This window comes from Oncorhynchus nerka, unplaced genomic scaffold (genome assembly GCF_034236695.1).
Source record: "Oncorhynchus nerka isolate Pitt River unplaced genomic scaffold, Oner_Uvic_2.0 unplaced_scaffold_983, whole genome shotgun sequence".
Classification (NCBI taxonomy): domain Eukaryota; kingdom Metazoa; phylum Chordata; class Actinopteri; order Salmoniformes; family Salmonidae; genus Oncorhynchus; species Oncorhynchus nerka.
In genome coordinates this window covers 61,712-84,008 of record NW_027040310.1, presented here as the reverse complement: position 1 = coordinate 84,008, position 22,297 = coordinate 61,712, and the positions used below count along the sequence as shown (strand labels likewise).

At 40.5% G+C, this 22,297-nt stretch overlaps 1 protein-coding gene across 1 annotated transcript in view; it reads right to left on the bottom strand.

The window, feature by feature from the left end:
- LOC115118800 (NACHT, LRR and PYD domains-containing protein 3-like) overlaps positions 1 to 8,093 on the bottom strand; it is a 36,229-nt gene extending 28,136 nt beyond the window's left edge. Inside the window, exon 1 of the mRNA XM_065016445.1 lies at positions 7,754 to 8,093. Within this exon, the coding sequence (XP_064872517.1) occupies positions 7,754 to 7,761 (8 nt within the window). The 5' untranslated portion in view covers positions 7,762 to 8,093. The remainder of the gene's footprint in view (positions 1 to 7,753) is intronic.
- Between the last annotated feature and the right edge of the window lie 14,204 nt (positions 8,094 to 22,297).

Genomic DNA, 22,297 nt, shown 5'->3' with positions numbered 1-22,297 from the left:
GTTATATAGATCCTTTTAATGTAATGGGGATTCTGTAATTCTATAGATCCTTTTACTGTAATGGGGATTCTGTAGTTATATAGATCCTTTTAATGTAATGGGGATTCTGTAATTCTATAGATCCTTTTAATGTAATGGGGATTCTGTAGTTATATAGATCCTTTTACTGTAATGGGGATTCTGTAATTCTATAGATCCTTTTAATGTAATGGGGATTCTGTAGTTATATAGATCCTTTTACTGTAATGGGGATTCTGTAGTTATATAGATCCTTTTACTGTAATGGGGATTCTGTAATTCTATAGATCCTTTTACTGTAATGGGGATTCTGTAATTCTATAGATCCTTTTACTGTAATGGGGATTCTGTAATTCTATAGATCCTTTTACTGTAATGGGGATTCTGTAGTTATATAGATCCTTTTACTGTAATGGGGATTCTGTAGTTATATAGATCCTTTTACTGTAATGGGGATTCTGTAGTTATATAGATCCTTTTACTGTAATGGGGATTCTGTAATTCTATAGATCCTTTTACTGTAATGGGGATTCTGTAGTTATATAGATCCTTTTACTGTAATGGGGATTCTGTAGTTATATAGATCCTTTTACTGTAATGGGGATTCTGTAATTCTATAGATCCTTTTACTGTAATGGGGATTCTGTAGTTATATAGATCCTTTTACTGTAATGGGGATTCTGTAATTCTATAGATCCTTTTAATGTAATGGGGATTCTGTAGTTATATAGATCCTTTTACTGTAATGGGGATTCTGTAGTTATATAGATCCTTTTAATGTAATGGGGATTCTGTAATTCTATAGATCCTTTTACTGTAATGGGGATTCTGTAGTTATATAGATCCTTTTAATGTAATGGGGATTCTGTAATTCTATAGATCCTTTTACTGTAATGGGGATTCTGTAATTCTATAGATCCTTTTACTGTAATGGGGATTCTGTAGTTATATAGATCCTTTTACTGTAATGGGGATTCTGTAATTCTATAGATCCTTTTACTGTAATGGGGATTCTGTAATTCTATAGATCCTTTTACTGTAATGGGGATTCTGTAATTCTATAGATCCTTTTACTGTAATGGGGATTCTGTAGTTATATAGATCCTTTTACTGTAATGGGGGTTCTGTAATTCTATAGATCCTTTTACTGTAATGGGGATTCTGTAATTCTATAGATCCTTTTAATGTAATGGGGATTCTGTAGTTATATAGATCCTTTTACTGTAATGGGGATTCTGTAATTCTATAGATCCTTTTACTGTAATGGGGATTCTGTAGTTATATAGATCCTTTTAATGTAATGGGGATTCTGTAATTCTATAGATCCTTTTAATGTAATGGGGATTCTGTAATTCTATAGATCCTTTTACTGTAATGGGGATTCTGTAGTTATATAGATCCTTTTACTGTAATGGGGATTCTGTAATTCTATAGATCCTTTTACTGTAATGGGGATTCTGTAGTTATATAGATCCTTTTACTGTAATGGGGATTCTGTAATTCTATAGATCCTTTTACTGTAATGGGGATTCTGTAGTTATATAGATCCTTTTACTGTAATGGGGATTCTGTAATTCTATAGATCCTTTTACTGTAATGGGGATTCTGTAGTTATATAGATCCTTTTACTGTAATGGGGGTTCTGTAATTCTATAGATCCTTTTACTGTAATGGGGATTCTGTAATTCTATAGATCCTTTTAATGTAATGGGGATTCTGTAGTTATATAGATCCTTTTACTGTAATGGGGATTCTGTAATTCTATAGATCCTTTTACTGTAATGGGGATTCTGTAGTTATATAGATCCTTTTAATGTAATGGGGATTCTGTAATTCTATAGATCCTTTTAATGTAATGGGGATTCTGTAATTCTATAGATCCTTTTACTGTAATGGGGATTCTGTAGTTATATAGATCCTTTTACTGTAATGGGGATTCTGTAATTCTATAGATCCTTTTACTGTAATGGGGATTCTGTAGTTATATAGATCCTTTTACTGTAATGGGGATTCTGTAATTCTATAGATCCTTTTACTGTAATGGGGATTCTGTAGTTATATAGATCCTTTTACTGTAATGGGGATTCTGTAATTCTATAGATCCTTTTACTGTAATGGGGATTCTGTAGTTATATAGATCCTTTTACTGTAATGGGGATTCTGTAATTCTATAGATCCTTTTACTGTAATGGGGATTCTGTAGTTATATAGATCCTTTTACTGTAATGGGGATTCTGTAATTCTATAGATCCTTTTACTGTAATGGGGATTCTGTAGTTATATAGATCCTTTTACTGTAATGGGGATTCTGTAATTCTATAGATCCTTTTACTGTAATGGGGATTCTGTAGTTATATAGATCCTTTTACTGTAATGGGGATTCTGTAGTTATATAGATCCTTTTACTGTAATGGGGATTCTGTAATTCTATAGATCCTTTTAATGTAATGGGGATTCTGTAATTCTATAGATCCTTTTACTGTAATGGGGATTCTGTAATTCTATAGATCCTTTTACTGTAATGGGGATTCTGTAATTCTATAGATCCTTTTACTGTAATGGGGATTCTGTAGTTATATAGATCCTTTTACTGTAATGGGGATTCTGTAATTCTATAGATCCTTTTACTGTAATGGGGATTCTGTAATTCTATAGATCCTTTTACTGTAATGGGGATTCTGTAGTTATATAGATCCTTTTACTGTAATGGGGATTCTGTAATTCTATAGATCCTTTTACTGTAATGGGGATTCTGTAATTCTATAGATCCTTTTACTGTAATGGGGGTTCTGTAATTCTATAGATCCTTTTACTGTAATGGGGGTTCTGTAATTCTATAGATCCTTTTAATGTAATGGGGATTCTGTAATTCTATAGATCCTTTTACTGTAATGGGGGTTCTGTAATTCTATAGATCCTTTTAATGTAATGGGGATTCTGTAATTCTATAGATCCTTTTAATGTAATGGGGATTCTGTAGTTATATAGATCCTTTTACTGTAATGGGGATTCTGTAGTTATATAGATCCTTTTAATGTAATGGGGATTCTGTAATTCTATAGATCCTTTTCCTGTAATGGGGATTCTGTAATTCTATAGATCCTTTTACTGTAATGGGGATTCTGTAATTCTATAGATCCTTTTAATGTAATGGGGATTCTGTAATTCTATAGATCCTTTTAATGTAATGGGGATTCTGTAATTCTATAGATCCTTTTAATGTAATGGGATTCTGTAATTCTATAGATCCTTTTAATGTAATGGGATTCTGTAATTCTATAGATCCTTTTAATGTAATGGGGATTCTGTAATTCTATAGATCCTTTTAATGTAATGGGGATTCTGTAATTCTATAGATCCTTTTACTGTAATGGGGATTCTGTAATTCTATAGATCCTTTTACTGTAATGGGGATTCTGTAATTCTATAGATCCTTTTACTGTAATGGGGATTCTGTAATTCTATAGATCCTTTTAATGTAATGGGGATTCTGTAATTCTATAGATCATTTTACTGTAATGGGGATTCTGTAATTCTATAGATCCTTTTAATGTAATGGGGATTCTGTAATTCTATAGATCCTTTTACTGTAATGGGGATTCTGTAATTCTATAGATCCTTTTACTGTAATGGGGATTCTGTAGTTATATAGATCCTTTTAATGTAATGGGGATTCTGTAGTTATATAGATCCTTTTAATGTAATGGGGATTCTGTAATTCTATAGATCCTTTTACTGTAATGGGGATTCTGTAGTTATATAGATCCTTTTAATGTAATGGGGATTCTGTAATTCTATAGATCCTTTTAATGTAATGGGGATTCTGTAGTTATATAGATCCTTTTAATGTAATGGGGATTCTGTAATTCTATAGATCCTTTTACTGTAATGGGGATTCTGTAGTTATATAGATCCTTTTAATGTAATGGGGATTCTGTAATTCTATAGATCCTTTTACTGTAATGGGGATTCTGTAGTTATATAGATCCTTTTAATGTAATGGGGATTCTGTAATTCTATAGATCCTTTTAATGTAATGGGGATTCTGTAATTCTATAGATCCTTTTAATGTAATGGGGATTCTGTAATTCTATAGATCCTTTTAATGTAATGGGGATTCTGTAATTCTATAGATCCTTTTACTGTAATGGGGATTCTGTAGTTATATAGATCCTTTTAATGTAATGGGGATTCTGTAATTCTATAGATCCTTTTAATGTAATGGGGATTCTGTAATTCTATAGATCCTTTTACTGTAATGGGGATTCTGTAATTCTATAGATCCTTTTAATGTAATGGGGATTCTGTAGTTATATAGATCCTTTTCCTGTAATGGGGATTCTGTAATTCTATAGATCCTTTTACTGTAATGGGGATTCTGTAGTTATATAGATCCTTTTACTGTAATGGGGATTCTGTAATTCTATAGATCATTTTCCTGTAATGGGGATTCTGTAATTCTATAGATCCTTTTACTGTAATGGGGATTCTGTAATTCTATAGATCCTTTTACTGTAATGGGGATTCTGTAATTCTATAGATCCTTTTAATGTAATGGGGATTCTGTAATTCTATAGATCCTTTTACTGTAATGGGGATTCTGTAATTCTATAGATCCTTTTAATGTAATGGGGATTCTGTAATTCTATAGATCCTTTTACTGTAATGGGGATTCTGTAGTTATATAGATCCTTTTACTGTAATGGGGATTCTGTAATTCTATAGATCCTTTTACTGTAATGGGGATTCTGTAATTCTATAGATCCTTTTACTGTAATGGGGATTCTGTAATTCTATAGATCCTTTTACTGTAATGGGGATTCTGTAATTCTATAGATCCTTTTCCTGTAATGGGGATTCTGTAATTCTATAGATCCTTTTACTGTAATGGGATTCTGTAGTTATATAGATCCTTTTACTGTAATGGGGATTCTGTAATTCTATAGATCATTTTCCTGTAATGGGGATTCTGTAATTCTATAGATCCTTTTACTGTAATGGGGATTCTGTAATTCTATAGATCCTTTTACTGTAATGGGGATTCTGTAATTCTATAGATCCTTTTACTGTAATGGGGATTCTGTAATTCTATAGATCCTTTTAATGTAATGGGGATTCTGTAATTCTATAGATCCTTTTACTGTAATGGGGATTCTGTAATTCTATAGATCCTTTTAATGTAATGGGGATTCTGTAATTCTATAGATCCTTTTACTGTAATGGGGATTCTGTAATTCTATAGATCCTTTTACTGTAATGGGGATTCTGTAGTTATATAGATCCTTTTAATGTAATGGGGATTCTGTAGTTATATAGATCCTTTTAATGTAATGGGGATTCTGTAATTCTATAGATCCTTTTACTGTAATGGGGATTCTGTAGTTATATAGATCCTTTTAATGTAATGGGGATTCTGTAATTCTATAGATCCTTTTAATGTAATGGGGATTCTGTAGTTATATAGATCCTTTTAATGTAATGGGGATTCTGTAATTCTATAGATCCTTTTACTGTAATGGGGATTCTGTAGTTATATAGATCCTTTTAATGTAATGGGGATTCTGTAATTCTATAGATCCTTTTACTGTAATGGGGATTCTGTAGTTATATAGATCCTTTTAATGTAATGGGGATTCTGTAATTCTATAGATCCTTTTAATGTAATGGGGATTCTGTAATTCTATAGATCCTTTTAATGTAATGGGGATTCTGTAATTCTATAGATCCTTTTAATGTAATGGGGATTCTGTAATTTTATAGATCCTTTTACTGTAATGGGGATTCTGTAGTTATATAGATCCTTTTAATGTAATGGGGATTCTGTAATTCTATAGATCCTTTTAATGTAATGGGGATTCTGTAATTCTATAGATCCTTTTACTGTAATGGGGATTCTGTAATTCTATAGATCCTTTTAATGTAATGGGGATTCTGTAGTTATATAGATCCTTTTCCTGTAATGGGGATTCTGTAATTCTATAGATCCTTTTACTGTAATGGGGATTCTGTAGTTATATAGATCCTTTTACTGTAATGGGGATTCTGTAATTCTATAGATCATTTTTCCTGTAATGGGGATTCTGTAATTCTATAGATCCTTTTACTGTAATGGGGATTCTGTAATTCTATAGATCCTTTTACTGTAATGGGGATTCTGTAATTCTATAGATCCTTTTAATGTAATGGGGATTCTGTAATTCTATAGATCCTTTTACTGTAATGGGGATTCTGTAATTCTATAGATCCTTTTAATGTAATGGGGATTCTGTAATTCTATAGATCCTTTTACTGTAATGGGGATTCTGTAGTTATATAGATCCTTTTACTGTAATGGGGATTCTGTAATTCTATAGATCCTTTTACTGTAATGGGGATTCTGTAATTCTATAGATCCTTTTACTGTAATGGGGATTCTGTAATTCTATAGATCCTTTTACTGTAATGGGGATTCTGTAATTCTATAGATCCTTTTCCTGTAATGGGGATTCTGTAATTCTATAGATCCTTTTACTGTAATGGGGATTCTGTAGTTATATAGATCCTTTTACTGTAATGGGGATTCTGTAATTCTATAGATCATTTTCCTGTAATGGGGATTCTGTAATTCTATAGATCCTTTTACTGTAATGGGGATTCTGTAATTCTATAGATCCTTTTACTGTAATGGGGATTCTGTAATTCTATAGATCCTTTTAATGTAATGGGGATTCTGTAATTCTATAGATCCTTTTACTGTAATGGGGATTCTGTAATTCTATAGATCCTTTTACTGTAATGGGGATTCTGTAATTCTATAGATCCTTTTACTGTAATGGGGATTCTGTAATTCTATAGATCCTTTTACTGTAATGGGGATTCTGTAGTTATATAGATCCTTTTACTGTAATGGGGATTCTGTAATTCTATAGATCATTTTCCTGTAATGGGGATTCTGTAATTCTATAGATCCTTTTACTGTAATGGGGATTCTGTAGTTATATAGATCCTTTTACTGTAATGGGGATTCTGTAATTCTATAGATCATTTTCCTGTAATGGGGATTCTGTAATTCTATAGATCCTTTTACTGTAATGGGGATTCTGTAATTCTATAGATCCTTTTACTGTAATGGGGATTCTGTAATTCTATAGATCCTTTTACTATAATGGGGATTCTGTAATTCTATAGATCCTTTTACTGTAATGGGGATTCTGTAATTCTATAGATCCTTTTACTGTAATGGGGATTCTGTAATTCTATAGATCCTTTTACTGTAATGGGGATTCTGTAATTCTATAGATCCTTTTACAGTAATGGGGATTCTGTAATTCTATAGATCCTTTTACTGTAATGGGGATTCTGTAATTCTATAGATCATTTTACTGTAATGGGGGTTCTGTAATTCTATAGATCCTTTTACTGTAATGGGGATTCTGTAATTCTATAGATCCTTTTACTGTAATGGGGATTCTGTAATTCTATAGATCCTTTTACTGTAATGGGGATTCTGTAATTCTATAGATCCTTTTACTGTAATGGGGATTCTGTAATTCTATAGATCCTTTTACTGTAATGGGGATTCTGTAATTCTATAGATCCTTTTAATGTAATAGGGATTCTGTAATTCTATAGATCCTTTTACTGTAATGGGGATTCTGTAATTCTATGATTAGGTCCATATCACATCTATGTGTATGCAGAAATAGGAGGTGTATTTATATGGTTTAGCTGCAATGTCTCAGATTTAGTACATTACCTTCTCATGTTGGTCCAGAAACGTGATGGCTACTGATTGGCTGAATACCCTGGGCACAGGGAGGGGGAGAGGGGGTGGAGTTGTCAACAAATGAGCATGACAGAAATATGACGGCAAGTTTTTTTTAAATGGCAGTTTCTTAGAGAAGATAGTTCCTCTAGAAAGTATCTAGACCCTTGAACTCTTTTTTCCCACATTTTGTTGCGCTAATCAGTGGGATTGAAACTGATTTAATTGTATTTTTTTTGTCATTGATCTACACAGAATACTCCATAATGTCAAAGTGAAACAAAGATTCTATGCATTTTTTTACTAAAATATAGTCATTCACCCCAAATTAGTTCAGAAGTCAATAAGTTACACGGATTCAGTCTGTTTGAAATAATTGGGATTGACGTGATTTTTGAATGACTATCCCTTCCTTTGTGCCCCCATACATACAACATCTGTTGTACAACAAGTACTGCCACGTCTGTACAACAAGTATTGCATTTCATGCACAGATCCAACTACGAAGACCGGGGAGCTTTATGAACGACTCATAAAGAGGGGCAGTGATTGGTCGATGGGTAACAATAGCAAATCAGACATTGAATATCTGTTTAAACATGGCCAAGTTAATAATGATGCTGTGGATGATGAATTATACCACTCAGACACATCAGACATAGTCGTCCTTCTGAATGAAGCTGCAGGACAGAAAGCAAACCGCATACAGATGTTCCCATGAGACCACTGATAAGATAATTACAATTAGCTTTTCACTTTAGCGCCGTCTGTATCTATTAGAGCAGATGTGGTCTGATGTGTGGAAGTCAGCCGTCTGTACCTATTAGAGCAGATGTGGTCTGATGTGTGGAAGTCAGCCATCTGTACCTATTAGAGCAGATGTGGTCTGATGTGTGGAAGTCAGCCATCTGTACCTAGTAGAGCAGATGTGGTCTGATGTGTGGAAGTCAGGACGTCTGTATGTAATAGAGCAGATGTAGTCTGATGTGTGGAAGTCAGGACGTCTGTATCTATTAGAGCAGATGTAGTCTGATGTGTGGAAGTCAGCCATCTGTACCTAGTAGAGCAGATGTAGTCTGATGTGTGGAAGTCAGCCATCTGTATCTAATAGAGCAGACGTAGTCTGATGTGTGGGAGTCAGCCGTCTGTACCTAGTAGAGCAGATGTAGTCTGATGTGTGGAAGTCAGCCGTCTGTATCTATTAGAGCAGATGTGGTCTGATGTGTGGAAGTCAGCCGTATGTACCTAGTAGAGCAGATGTAGTCTGATGTGTGGAAGTCAGCCATCTGTATCTAGTAGAGCAGATGTAGTCTGAGGTGTGGAAGTCAGCCGTCTGTACCTATTAGAGCAGATGTAGTCTGATGTGTGGAAGTCAGCCATCTGTACCTAGTAGAGCAGATGTAGTCTGATGTGTGGAAGTCAGCCGTCTATACCTAGTAGAGCAGATGTAGTCTGATGTGTGGAAGTCAGGACGTCTGTACCTAGTAGAGCAGATGTAGTCTGAGGTGTGGAAGTCAGCCGTCTGTATCTATTAGAGCAGATGTAGTCTGACGTGTGGAAGTCAGCCGTCTGTATCTAGTAGAGCAGATGTAGTCTGACGTGTGGAAGTCAGCCGTCTGTATCTATTAGAGCACATGTAGTCTGAGGTGTGGAAGTCAGCCGTCTGTATCTATTAGAGCAGATGTGGTCTGATGTGTGGAAGTCAGCCGTCTGTACCTAGTAGAGCAGATGTAGTCTGATGTGTGGAAGTCAGCCATCTGTATCTATTAGAGCAGATGTAGTCTGATGTGTGGAAGTCAGCCGTCTGTATCTAATAGAGCAGATGTAGTCTGAGGTGTGGAAGTCAGCCGTCTGTATCTAATAGAGCAGATGTAGTCTGATGTGTGGAAGTCAGGACGTCTGTATCTAATAGAGCAGATGTAGTCTGATGTGTGGAAGTCAGCCGTGTGTACCTAGTAGAGCAGATGTGGTCTGATGTGTGGAAGTCAGCCGTCTGTACCTAGTAGAGCAGATGTAGTCTGATGTGTGGAAGTCAGCCATCTGTACCCAGTAGAGCAGATGTGGTCTGATGTGTGGAAGCCAGCCGTCTGTATCTATTAGAGCAGATGTAGTCTGATGTGTGGAAGTCAGGACGTCTGTATCTAATAGAGCAGATGTAGTCTGATGTGTGGAAGTCAGGACGTCTGTATCTAATAGAGCAGATGTAGTCTGATGTGTGGAAGTCAGCCGTCTGTACCTAGTAGAGCAGATGTAGTCTGATGTGTGGAAGTCAGCCGTCTGTATCTAATAGAGCAGATGTAGTCTGACGTATGGAAGTCAGCCATCTGTACCTAGTAGAGCAGATGTAGTCTGATGTGTGGAAGTCAGCCGTCTATACCTAGTAGAGCAGATGTAGTCTGATGTGTGGAAGTCAGGACGTCTGTACCTAGTAGAGCAGATGTAGTCTGAGGTGTGGAAGTCAGCCGTCTGTATCTATTAGAGCAGATGTAGTCTGACGTGTGGAAGTCAGCCGTCTGTATCTAGTAGAGCAGATGTAGTCTGACGTGTGGAAGTCAGCCGTCTGTATCTATTAGAGCACATGTAGTCTGAGGTGTGGAAGTCAGCCGTCTGTATCTATTAGAGCAGATGTGGTCTGATGTGTGGAAGTCAGCCGTCTGTACCTAGTAGAGCAGATGTAGTCTGATGTGTGGAAGTCAGCCATCTGTATCTATTAGAGCAGATGTAGTCTGATGTGTGGAAGTCAGCCGTCTGTATCTAATAGAGCAGATGTAGTCTGAGGTGTGGAAGTCAGCCGTCTGTATCTAATAGAGCAGATGTAGTCTGATGTGTGGAAGTCAGCCGTCTGTATCTAATAGAGCAGATGTAGTCTGAGGTGTGGAAGTCAGCCGTCTGTATCTATTAGAGCAGATGTAGTCTGATGTGTGGAAGTCAGGACGTCTGTATCTAATAGAGCAGATGTAGTCTGATGTGTGGAAGTCAGCCGTGTGTACCTAGTAGAGCAGATGTGGTCTGATGTGTGGAAGTCAGCCGTCTGTACCTAGTAGAGCAGATGTAGTCTGATGTGTGGAAGTCAGCCATCTGTACCCAGTAGAGCAGATGTGGTCTGATGTGTGGAAGCCAGCCGTCTGTATCTATTAGAGCAGATGTAGTCTGATGTGTGGAAGTCAGGACGTCTGTATCTAATAGAGCAGATGTAGTCTGATGTGTGGAAGTCAGCCGTCTGTATCTATTAGAGCAGATGTAGTCTGATGTGTGGAAGTCAGGACGTCTGTATCTAATAGAGCAGATGTAGTCTGATGTGTGGAAGTCAGCCATCTGTATCTATTAGAGCAGATGTGGTCTGATGTGTGGAATTCAGCCGTCTGTATCTAATAGAGCAGATGTAGTCTGATGTGTGGGAGTCAGCCGTCTGTATCTAATAGAGCAGATGTAGTCTGATGTGTGGAAGTCAGGACGTCTGTACCTAGTAGAGCAGATGTAGTCTGATGTGTGGAAGTCAGCCGTCTGTACCTAATATGCAGATGTAGTCTGATGGGTGGAAGTCAGCCATCTGTATCTATTAGAGCAGATGTAGTCTGATGTGTGGAAGTCAGCCGTCTGTACCTAGTAGAGCAGATGTAGTCTGATGTGTGGAAGTCAGCCGTCTGTATCTAATAGAGCAGATGTAGTCTGATGTGTGGAAGTCAGCCGTCTGTATCTATTAGAGCAGATATAGTCTGATGTGTGGAAGTCAGCCGTCTGTATCTATTAGAGCAGATGTAGTCTGATGTGTGGAAGTCAGGACGTCTGTATCTAATAGAGCAGATGTAATCTGATGTGTGGAAGTCAGCCGTCTGTACCTAGTAGAGCAGATGTAGTCTGATGTGTGGAAGTCAGCCGTCTGTATCTATTAGAGCAGATGTAGTCTGATGTGTGGAAGTCAGCCGTCTGTACCTATTAGAGCAGATGTAGTCTGATGTGTGGAAGTCAGCCGTCTGTATCTAATAGAGCAGATGTAGTCTGATGTGTGGAAGTCAGCCGTCTGTATCTATTAGAGCAGATGTAGTCTGAGGTGTGGAAGTCAGCCATCTGTATCTAATAGAGCAGATATAGTCTGATGTGTGGAAGTCAGCCATCTGTATCTATTAGAGCAGATGTAGTCTGATGTGTGGAAGTCAGCCGTCTGTATCTAATAGAGCAGATGTAGTCTGATGTGTGGAAGTCAGCCGTCTGTATCTAATAGAGCAGATGTAGTCTGATGTGTGGAAGTCAGCCGTCTGTACCTAGTAGAGCAGATGTAGTCTGATGTGTGGAAGTCAGCGTCTGTACCTAGTAGAGCAGATGTAGTCTGATGTGTGGAAGTCAGCCGTCTGTACCTAGTAGAGCAGATGTAGTCTGATGTGTGGAAGTCAGCAGAGCAGATGTAGTCTGATGTGTGGAAGTCAGGACGTCTGTATCTAATAGAGCAGATGTAGTCTGATGTGTGGAAGTCAGCCGTCTGTATCTAGTAGAGCAGATGTAGTCTGATGTGTGGAAGTCAGCCGTCTGTATCTAGTAGAGCAGATGTAGTCTGATGTGTGGAAGTCAGCCATCTGTACCTAGTAGAGCAGATGTAGGTCTGATGTGTGGAAGTCAGCCGTCTGTATCTATTAGAGCAGATGTAGTCTGATGTGTGGAAGTCAGCCGTCTGTATCTAATAGAGCAGATGTAGTCTGATGTGTGGAAGTCAGCCGTCTGTATCTAATAGAGCAGATGTAGTCTGATGTGTGGAAGTCAGGACGTCTGTATCTAATAGAGCAGATGTAGTCTGATGTGTGGAAGTCAGCCATCTGTATCTATTAGAGCAGATGTAGTCTGATGTGTGGAAGTCAGCCGTCTGTATCTAATAGAGCAGATGTAGTCTGATGTGTGAGTCAGCCGTCTGTACCTAGTAGAGCAGATGTAGTCTGATGTGTGGAAGTCAGCCGTCTGTATCTAATAGAGCAGATGTAGTCTGATGTGTGGAAGTCAGGACGTCTGTATCTAGTAGAGCAGATGTAGTCTGATGTGTGAAGTCAGCCGTCTGTATCTAATAGAGCAGATGTAGTCTGATGGGTGGAAGTCAGCCATCTGTATCTATTAGAGCAGATGTAGTCTGATGTGTGGAAGTCAGCCGTCTGTATCTAGTAGAGCAGATGTAGTCTGATGTGTGGAAGTCAGCCGTCTGTATCTAATAGAGCAGATGTAGTCTGATGTGTGGAAGTCAGCCGTCTGTATCTATTAGAGCAGATGTAGTCTGATGTGTGGAAGTCAGCCGTCTGTATCTAATAGAGCAGATGTAGTCTGATGTGTGGAAGTCAGGACGTCTGTATCTAATAGAGCAGATGTAGTCTGATGTGTGGAAGTCAGCCGTCTGTATCTAGTAGAGCAGATGTAGTCTGATGTGTGGAAGTCAGCCGTCTGTATCTAATAGAGCAGATGTAGTCTGATGTGTGGAAGTCAGCCGTCTGTATCTATTAGAGCAGATGTAGTCTGATGTGTGGAAGTCAGCCGTCTGTATCTAATAGAGCAGATGTAGTCTGATGTGTGGAAGTCAGCCGTCTGTATCTATTAGAGCAGATGTAGTCTGAGGTGTGGAAGTCAGCCATCTGTACCTAATAGAGCAGATGTAGTCTGATGTGTGGAAGTCAGCCATCTGTATCTATTAGAGCAGATGTAGTCTGATGTGTGGAAGTCAGCCGTCTGTATCTAATAGAGCAGATGTAGTCTGATGTGTGGAAGTCAGATCTAATAGAGCAGATGTAGTCTGATGTGTGGAGTCAGCCGTCTGTATCTAGAGCAGATGTAGTCTGATGTGTGGAAGTCAGATCTGTACCTAGTAGAGCAGATGTAGTCTGATGTGTGGAAGTCAGCCGTCTGTACCTAGTAGAGCAGATGTAGTCTGATGTGTGGAAGTCAGCCGTCTGTATCTAATAGAGCAGATGTAGTCTGATGTGTGGAAGTCAGCCATCTGTATCTAATAGAGCAGATGTAGTCTGAGTGTGGAAGTCAGCCGTCTGTATCTATTAGAGCAGATGTAGTCTGATGTGTGGAAGTCAGCCGTCTGTACCTAGTAGAGCAGATGTAGTCTGATGTGTGGAAGTCAGCCGTCTGTATCTAATAGAGCAGATGTAGTCTGATGTGTGGAAGTCAGCCGTCTGTATCTAATAGAGCAGATGTAGTCTGATGTGTGGAAGTCAGCCGTCTGTATCTAGTAGAGCAGATGTAGTCTGATGTGTGGAAGTCAGCCGTCTGTATCTAATAGAGCAGATGTAGTCTGATGTGTGGAAGTCAGCCGTCTGTATCTATTAGAGCAGATGTAGTCTGATGTGTGGAAGTCAGCCGTCTGTACCTAATAGAGCAGATGTAGTCTGATGTGTGTGAGTCAGCCGTCTGTACCTAATAGAGCAGATGTAGTCTGAGGTGTGGAAGTCAGCTGTCTGTATCTATTAGAGCAGATGTAGTCTGATGTGTGGAAGTCAGGACCTGTCTGTATCTATGTAGAGCAGATGTAGTCTGATGTGTGGAAGTCAGCCGTCTGTATCTAGTAGAGCAGATGTAGTCTGATGTGTGGAAGTCAGCCGTCTGTATCTAATAGAGCAGATGTAGTCTGATATGTGGAAGTCAGCCGTCTGTATCTAATAGAGCAGATGTAGTCTGATGTGTGGAAGTCAGCCGTCTGTATCTATTAGAGCAGATGTAGTCTGATGTGTGGAAGTCAGCCGTCTGTATCTAATAGAGCAGATGTAGTCTGATGTGTGGAAGTCAGCCGTCTGTATCTAATAGAGCAGATGTAGTCTGATGTGTGGAAGTCAGCCGTCTGTATCTAATAGAGCAGATGTAGTCTGATGTGTGGAAGTCAGCCGTCTGTATCTAATAGAGCAGATGTAGTCTGATGTGTGGAAGTCAGCCGTCTGTATCTAATAGAGCAGATGTAGTCTGATGTGTGGAAGTCAGCCGTCTGTATCTAATAGAGCAGATGTAGTCTGATGTGTGGAAGTCAGCCGTCTGTATCTAATAGAGCAGATGTAGTCTGATGTGTGTGAGTCAGCCGTCTGTACCTAGTAGAGCAGATGTAGTCTGAGGTGTGGAAGTCAGCTGTCTGTACCTAATAGAGCAGATGTAGTCTGATGTGTGGAAGTCAGGACGTCTGTATCTAATAGAGCAGATGTAATCTGATGTGTGGAAGTCAGCCGTCTGTATCTATTAGAGCAGATGTAGTCTGATGTGTGGAAGTCAGCCATCTGTATCTAATAGAGCAGACGTAGTCTGATGTGTGGGAGTCAGCCGTCTGTACCTAGTAGAGCAGATGTAGTCTGATGTGTGGAAGTCAGCCGTCTGTATCTATTAGAGCAGATGTGGTCTGATGTGTGGAAGTCAGCCGTATGTACCTAGTAGAGCAGATGTAGTCTGATGTGTGGAAGTCAGCCATCTGTATCTAGTAGAGCAGATGTAGTCTGAGGTGTGGAAGTCAGCCGTCTGTACCTATTAGAGCAGATGTAGTCTGATGTGTGGAAGTCAGCCATCTGTACCTAGTAGAGCAGATGTAGTCTGATGTGTGGAAGTCAGGACCGTCTGTACCTAGGAGAGCAGATGTAGTCTGATGTGTGGAAGTCAGCCGTCTGTATCTATTAGAGCAGATGTAGTCTGATGTGGAAGTCAGCCGTCTGTATCTATTAGAGCAGATGTAGTCTGATGTGTGGAAGTCAGCCGTCTGTATCTATTAGAGCAGATGTAGTCTGATGTGTGGAAGTCAGCCGTCTGTATCTATTAGAGCAGATGTGGTCTGATGTGTGGAAGTCAGCCGTCTGTACCTAGTAGAGCAGATGTAGTCTGATGTGTGGAAGTCAGCCGTCTGTATCTAATAGAGCAGATGTAGTCTGAGGTGTGGAAGTCAGCCGTCTGTATCTATTAGAGCAGATGTAGTCTGATGTGTGGAAGTCAGGACGTCTGTATCTAATAGAGCAGATGTAGTCTGATGTGTGGAAGTCAGCCGTGTGTACCTAGTAGAGCAGATGTGGTCTGATGTGTGGAAGTCAGCCGTCTGTACCTAGTAGAGCAGATGTAGTCTGATGTGTGGAAGTCAGCCATCTGTACCCAGTAGAGCAGATGTGGTCTGATGTGTGGAAGCCAGCCGTCTGTATCTATTAGAGCAGATGTAGTCTGATGTGTGGAAGTCAGGATCTGTATCTAATAGAGCAGATGTAGTCTGATGTGTGGAAGTCAGCCGTCTGTATCTATTAGAGCAGATGTAGTCTGATGTGTGGAAGTCAGGGCGTCTGTATCTAATAGAGCAGATGTAGTCTGATGTGTGGAAGTCAGCCATCTGTATCTATTAGAGCAGATGTGGTCTGATGTGTGGAATTCAGCCGTCTGTATCTAATAGAGCAGATGTAGTCTGATGTGTGGGAGTCAGCCGTCTGTACCTAGTAGAGCAGATGTAGTCTGATGTGTGGAAGTCAGCCGTCTGTATCTAATAGAGCAGATGTAGTCTGATGTGTGGAAGTCAGGACGTCTGTACCTAGTAGAGCAGATGTAGTCTGATGTGTGGAAGTCAGCCGTCTGTACCTAATATGCAGATGTAGTCTGATGGGTGGAAGTCAGCCATCTGTATCTATTAGAGCAGATGTAGTCTGATGTGTGGAAGTCAGCCGTCTGTACCTAGTAGAGCAGATGTAGTCTGATGTGTGGAAGTCAGCCGTCTGTATCTAATAGAGCAGATGTAGTCTGATGTGTGGAAGTCAGGACGTCTGTATCTAATAGAGCAGATGTAGTCTGATGTGTGGAAGTCAGCCGTCTGTACCTAGTAGAGCAGATGTAGTCTGATGTGTGGAAGTCAGCCGTCTGTATCTAATAGAGCAGATGTAGTCTGACGTGTGGAAGTCAGCCGTCTGTATCTAGTAGAGCAGATGTAGTCTGATGTGTGGAAGTCAGCCGTCTGTACCTAGTAGAGCAGATGTAGTCTGATGTGTGGAAGTCAGCCATCTGTATCTAGGAGAGCAGATGTGGTCTGATGTGTGAAGTCAGCCGTCTGTATCTATTAGAGCAGATGTAGTCTGATGTGTGGAAGTCAGCCATCTGTACCCAGTAGAGCAGATGTGGTCTGATGTGGAAGTCAGCCGTCTGTATCTATTAGAGCAGATGTAGTCTGATGTGTGGAAGTCAGGGCGTCTGTATCTAATGAGCAGATGTAATCTGATGTGTGGAAGTCAGCCGTCTGTATCTAGTAGAGCAGATGTAGTCTGATGTGTGGAAGTCAGCCGTCTGTATCTATTAGAGCAGATGTAGTCTGATGTGTGGAAGTCAGCCGTCTGTACCTAGTAGAGCAGATGTAGTCTGATGTGTGGAAGTCAGCCGTCTGTATCTAATAGAGCAGATGTAGTCTGATGTGTGGAAGTCAGCCGTCTGTATCTATTAGAGCAGATGTAGTCTGATGTGTGGAAGTCAGCCATCTGTATCTAATAGAGCAGATATAGTCTGATGTGTGGAAGTCAGCCATCTGTATCTATTAGAGCAGATGTAGTCTGATGTGTGGAAGTCAGCCGTCTGTATCTAATAGAGCAGATGTAGTCTGATGTGTGGAAGTCAGCCGTCTGTATCTAATAGAGCAGATGTAGTCTGATGTGTGGAAGTCAGCCATCTGTACCCAGTAGAGCAGATGTGGTCTGATGTGTGGAAGTCAGCCGTCTGTATCTATTAGAGCAGATGTAGTCTGATGTGTGGAAGTCAGGACGTCTGTATCTAATAGAGCAGATGTAATCTGATGTGTGGAAGTCAGCCGTCTGTATCTAATAGAGCAGATGTAGTCTGATGTGTGGAAGTCAGCCGTCTGTATCTAATAGAGCAGATGTAGTCTGATGTGTGGGAGTCAGCCATCTGTACCTAGTAGAGCAGATGTAGTCTGATGTGTGGAAGTCAGGACGTCTGTATCTATTAGAGCAGATGTAGTCTGATGTGTGGAAGTCAGCCATCTGTATCTAGTAGAGCAGATGTGGTCTGATGTGTGGAAGTCAGCTGTCTGTATCTAATAGAGCAGATGTAGTCTGATGTGTGGAAGTCAGCCGTCTGTATCTAATAGAGCAGATGTAGTCTGATGTGTGGAAGTCAGCCGTCTGTATCTAATAGAGCAGATGTAGTCTGATGTGTGGAAGTCAGCCGTCTGTATCTATTAGAGCAGATGTAGTCTGATGTGTGGAAGTCAGCCGTCTGTACCTAGTAGAGCAGATGTAGTCTGATGTGTGGAAGTCAGCCGTCTGTATCTAATAGAGCAGATATAGTCTGATGTGTGGAAGTCAGCCATCTGTATCTATTAGAGCAGATGTAGTCTGATGTGTGGAAGTCAGCCGTCTGTATCTAATAGAGCAGATGTAGTCTGATGTGTGGAAGTCAGCCGTCTGTATCTAATAGAGCAGATGTAGTCTGATGTGTGGGAGTCAGCCGTCTGTACCTAGTAGAGCAGATGTAGTCTGATGTGTGGAAGTCAGGACGTCTGTACCTAGTAGAGCAGATGTAGTCTGATGTGTGGAAGTCAGCCGTCTGTACCTAGTAGAGCAGATGTAGTCTGATGTGTGGAAGACAGCCGTCTGTATCTAATAGAGCAGATGTAGTCTGATGTGTGGAAGTCAGCTGTCTGTATCTAATAGAGCAGATGTAGTCTGATGTGTGGAAGTCAGCCGTCTGTATCTAATAGAGCAGATGTAGTCTGATATGTGGAAGTCAGCCGTCTGTATCTAATAGAGCAGATGTAGTCTGATGTGTGGAAGTCAGCCGTCTGTATCTATTAGAGCAGATGTAGTCTGATGTGTGGAAGTCAGCCGTCTGTATCTAATAGAGCAGATGTAGTGTGATGTGTGGAAGTCAGCCGTCTGTATCTAATAGAGCAGATGTAGTCATCACTCCCAGTTAGGGGGAGTGATGAGCTCTACAGCAGAGTCTCACAACTCAATCGCTGGTTGAAAACTGTTTTCTGCCCCTCCCAAAAGATAGAATTTGTAGATAATTGGCCCTCTTTCTGGGACTCACCCACAAACAGGACCAAGCCTGACCTGCTGAGGAGTGACGGACTCCATCCTAGCTGGAGGGGTGCTCTCATCTTATCTACCAACATAGACAGGGCTCTAAGTCCTCTAGCTCCACAATGAAATAGGGTGCAGGCCAGGCAGCAGGCTATTAGCCAGCCTGCCAGCATAGTGGAGTCTGCCAATAGCATAGTCAGTGTAGTCAGCTCAGCTATCACCATTGAGACCGTGTCTGTGCCTCGACCTAGGTTGGGCAAAACTAAACATGGCGGTGTTCGCCTTAGCAATCTCACTAGGATAAAGACCACCTCCATTCCTGTCATTACTGAAAGAGATCATGATACCTCACTTCTCAAAATAGGGCTACTTAATGTTAGATCCCTTACTTCAAAGGCAATTATAGTCAATGAACAAATCACTGATCATAATCTTGATGTGATTGGCCTGACTGAAACATGGCTTAAGCCTGATGAATTTACTGTGTTAAATGAGGCCTCACCTCCTGGCTACACTAGTGACCATATCCCCCGTGCATCCCGCAAAGGCGGAGGTGTTGCTAACATTTACGATAGCAAATTTCAATTTACAAAAAAAAAAAATGACGTTTTCGTCTTTTGAGCTTCTAGTCATGAAATCTATGCAGCCTACTCAATCACTTTTTATAGCTACTGTTTACAGGCCTCCTGGGCCATATACAGCGTTTGTCACTGAGTTCCCTGAATTCCTATCGGACCTTGTAGTCATTGCAGATAATATTCTAATCTTTGGTGACTTTAATATTCACATGGAAAAGTCCACAGACCCACTCCAAAAGGCTTTCGGAGCCATCATCGACTCAGTGGGTTTTGTCCAACATGTCTCTGGACCCACTCACTGTCACAGTCATACGCTGGACCTAGTTTTGTCCCATGGAATAAATGTTGTGGATCTTAATGTTTTTCCTCATAATCCTGGACTATCGGACCACCATTTTATTACGTTTGCAATTGCAACAAATAATCTGCTCAGACCCCAACCAAGGAACATCAAAAGTCGTGCTATAAATTCACAGACAACACAAAGATTCCTTGATGCCCTTCCAGACTCCCTCTGCCTACCCAAGGACGCCAGAGGACAAAAATCCGTTAACCACCTAACTGAGTATCTCAATTTAACCTTGCGCAATACCCTAGATGCAGTTGCACCCTAAAAACTAAAAAATGTCTCATAAGAAACTAGCTCCCTGGTACACAGAAAATACCCGAGCTCTGAAGCAAGCTTCCAGAAAATTGGAACGGAAATGGCGCCACACCAAACTGGAAGTCTTCCGACTAGCTTGGAAGGACGGTACCGTGCAGTACCGAAGAGCCCTTACTGCTGCTCGATCATCCTATTTTTCTAACTTAATTGAGGAAAATAAGAACAATCCGAAATTCCTTTTGATACTGTCGCAAAGCTAACTAAAAAGCAGCATTCCCCAAGAGAGGATGACTTTCACTTTAGCAGTGATAAATTCATGAACTTCTTTGAGGAAAAGATTATGATTATTAGAAAGCAAATTACGGACTCCTCTTTAAACCTGCGTATTCCTCCAAACCTCAGTTGTCCTGAGTCTGCACAACTCTGCCAGGACCTAGGATCAAGAGAGACGCTCAAGTCTTTTAGTACTATATCTCTTGACACAATGATGAAAATAATCATGGCCTCTAAACCTTCAAGCTGCATACTGGACCCTATTCCAACTAAACTACTGAAAGAGCTGCTTCCTGTGCTTGGCCCTCCTATGTTGAACATAATAAACGGCTCTCTATCCACTGGATGTGTACCAAACTCACTAAAAGTGGCAGTAATAAAGCCTCTCTTGAAAAAGCCAAACCTTGACCCAGAAAATATAAAAAACTATCGGCCTATATCGAATCTTCCATTCCTCTCAAAAATTTTAGAGAAGGCTGTTGCGCAGCAACTCACTGCCTTCCTGAAGACAAACAATGTATACGAAATGCTTCAGTCTGGTTTTAGACCCCATCATAGCACTGAGACGGCACTTGTGAAGGTGGTAAATGACATTTTAATGGCAACGGACCGAGGCTCTGCATCTGTCCTCGTGCTCCTAGACCTTAGTGCTGCTTTTGATACCATCGATCACCACATTCTTTTGGAGAGATTGGAAACCCAAATTGGTCTACACGGACATGTTCTGGCCTGGTTCAGATCTTATCTGTCGGAAAGATATCAGTTTGTCTCTGTGAATGGTTTGTCCTCTGACAAATCAACTGTAAATTTCGGTGTTCCTCAAGGTTCTGTTTTAGGACCACTATTGTTTTCACTATATATTTTACCTCTTGGGGATGTTATTCGAAAACATAATGTAAACTTTCACTGCTATGCGGATGACACACAGCTGTACATTTCAATGAAACATGGTGAAGCCCCAAAATTGCCCTCGCTAGAAGCATGTGTTTCAGACATAAGGAAGTGGATGGCTGCAAACTTTCTACTATTAAACTCGGACAAAACAGAGATGCTTGTTCTAGGTCCCAAGAAACAAAGAGATCTTCTGTTGAATCTGACAATTAATCTTAATGGTTGTACAGTCGTCTCAAATAAAACTGTGAAGGACCTCGGCGTTACTCTGGACCCTGATCTCTCTTTTGAAGAACATATCAAGACCATTTCGAGGACAGCTTTTTTCCATCTACGTAACATTGCAAAAATCAGAAACTTTCTGTCCAAAAATGATGCAGAAAAATTAATCCATGCTTTTGTCACTTCTAGGTTAGACTACTGCAATGCTCTATTTTCCGGCTACCCAGATAAAGCACTAAATATACTTCAGTTAGTGCTGAATACGGCTGCTAGAATCCTGACTAGAACCAAAAATTTGATCATATTACTCCAGTGCTAGCCTCTCTACACTGGCTTCCTGTCAAAGCAAGGGCTGATTTCAAGGTTTTACTGCTAACCTACAAAGCATTACATGGGCTTGCTCCTACCTATCTCTCTGATTTGGTCCTGCCGTACATACCTACACGTACGCTACGGTCACAAGACGCAGGCCTCCTAATTGTCCCTAGAATTTCTAAGCAAACAGCTGGAGGCAGGGCTTTCTCCTATAGAGCTCCATTTTTATGGAACGGTCTGCCTACCCATGTCAGAGACGCAAACTCGGTCTCAACCTTTAAGTCTTTACTGAAGACTCATCTCTTCAGTGGGTCATATGATTGAGTGTAGTCTGGCCCAGGAGTGGGAAGGTGAACGGAAAGGCTCTGGAGCAACGAACCGCCCTTGCTGTCTCTGCCTGGCCGATTCCCCTCTTTCCACTGGGATTCTCTGCCTCTACCCTGTTACGGGGCTGAGTCACTGGCTTACTGGGGCTCTCTCATGCCGTCCCTGGGGGGGTGCGTCACCTGGGTGGGTTGATTCACTGTTGTGGTCGGCCTGTCTGGGTTGGCGCCCCCCTTGGGTTGTGCCGTGGCGGAGATCTTTGTGGGCTATACTCGGCCTTGTCTCAGGATGGTAAGTTGGTGGTTGAAGATATCCC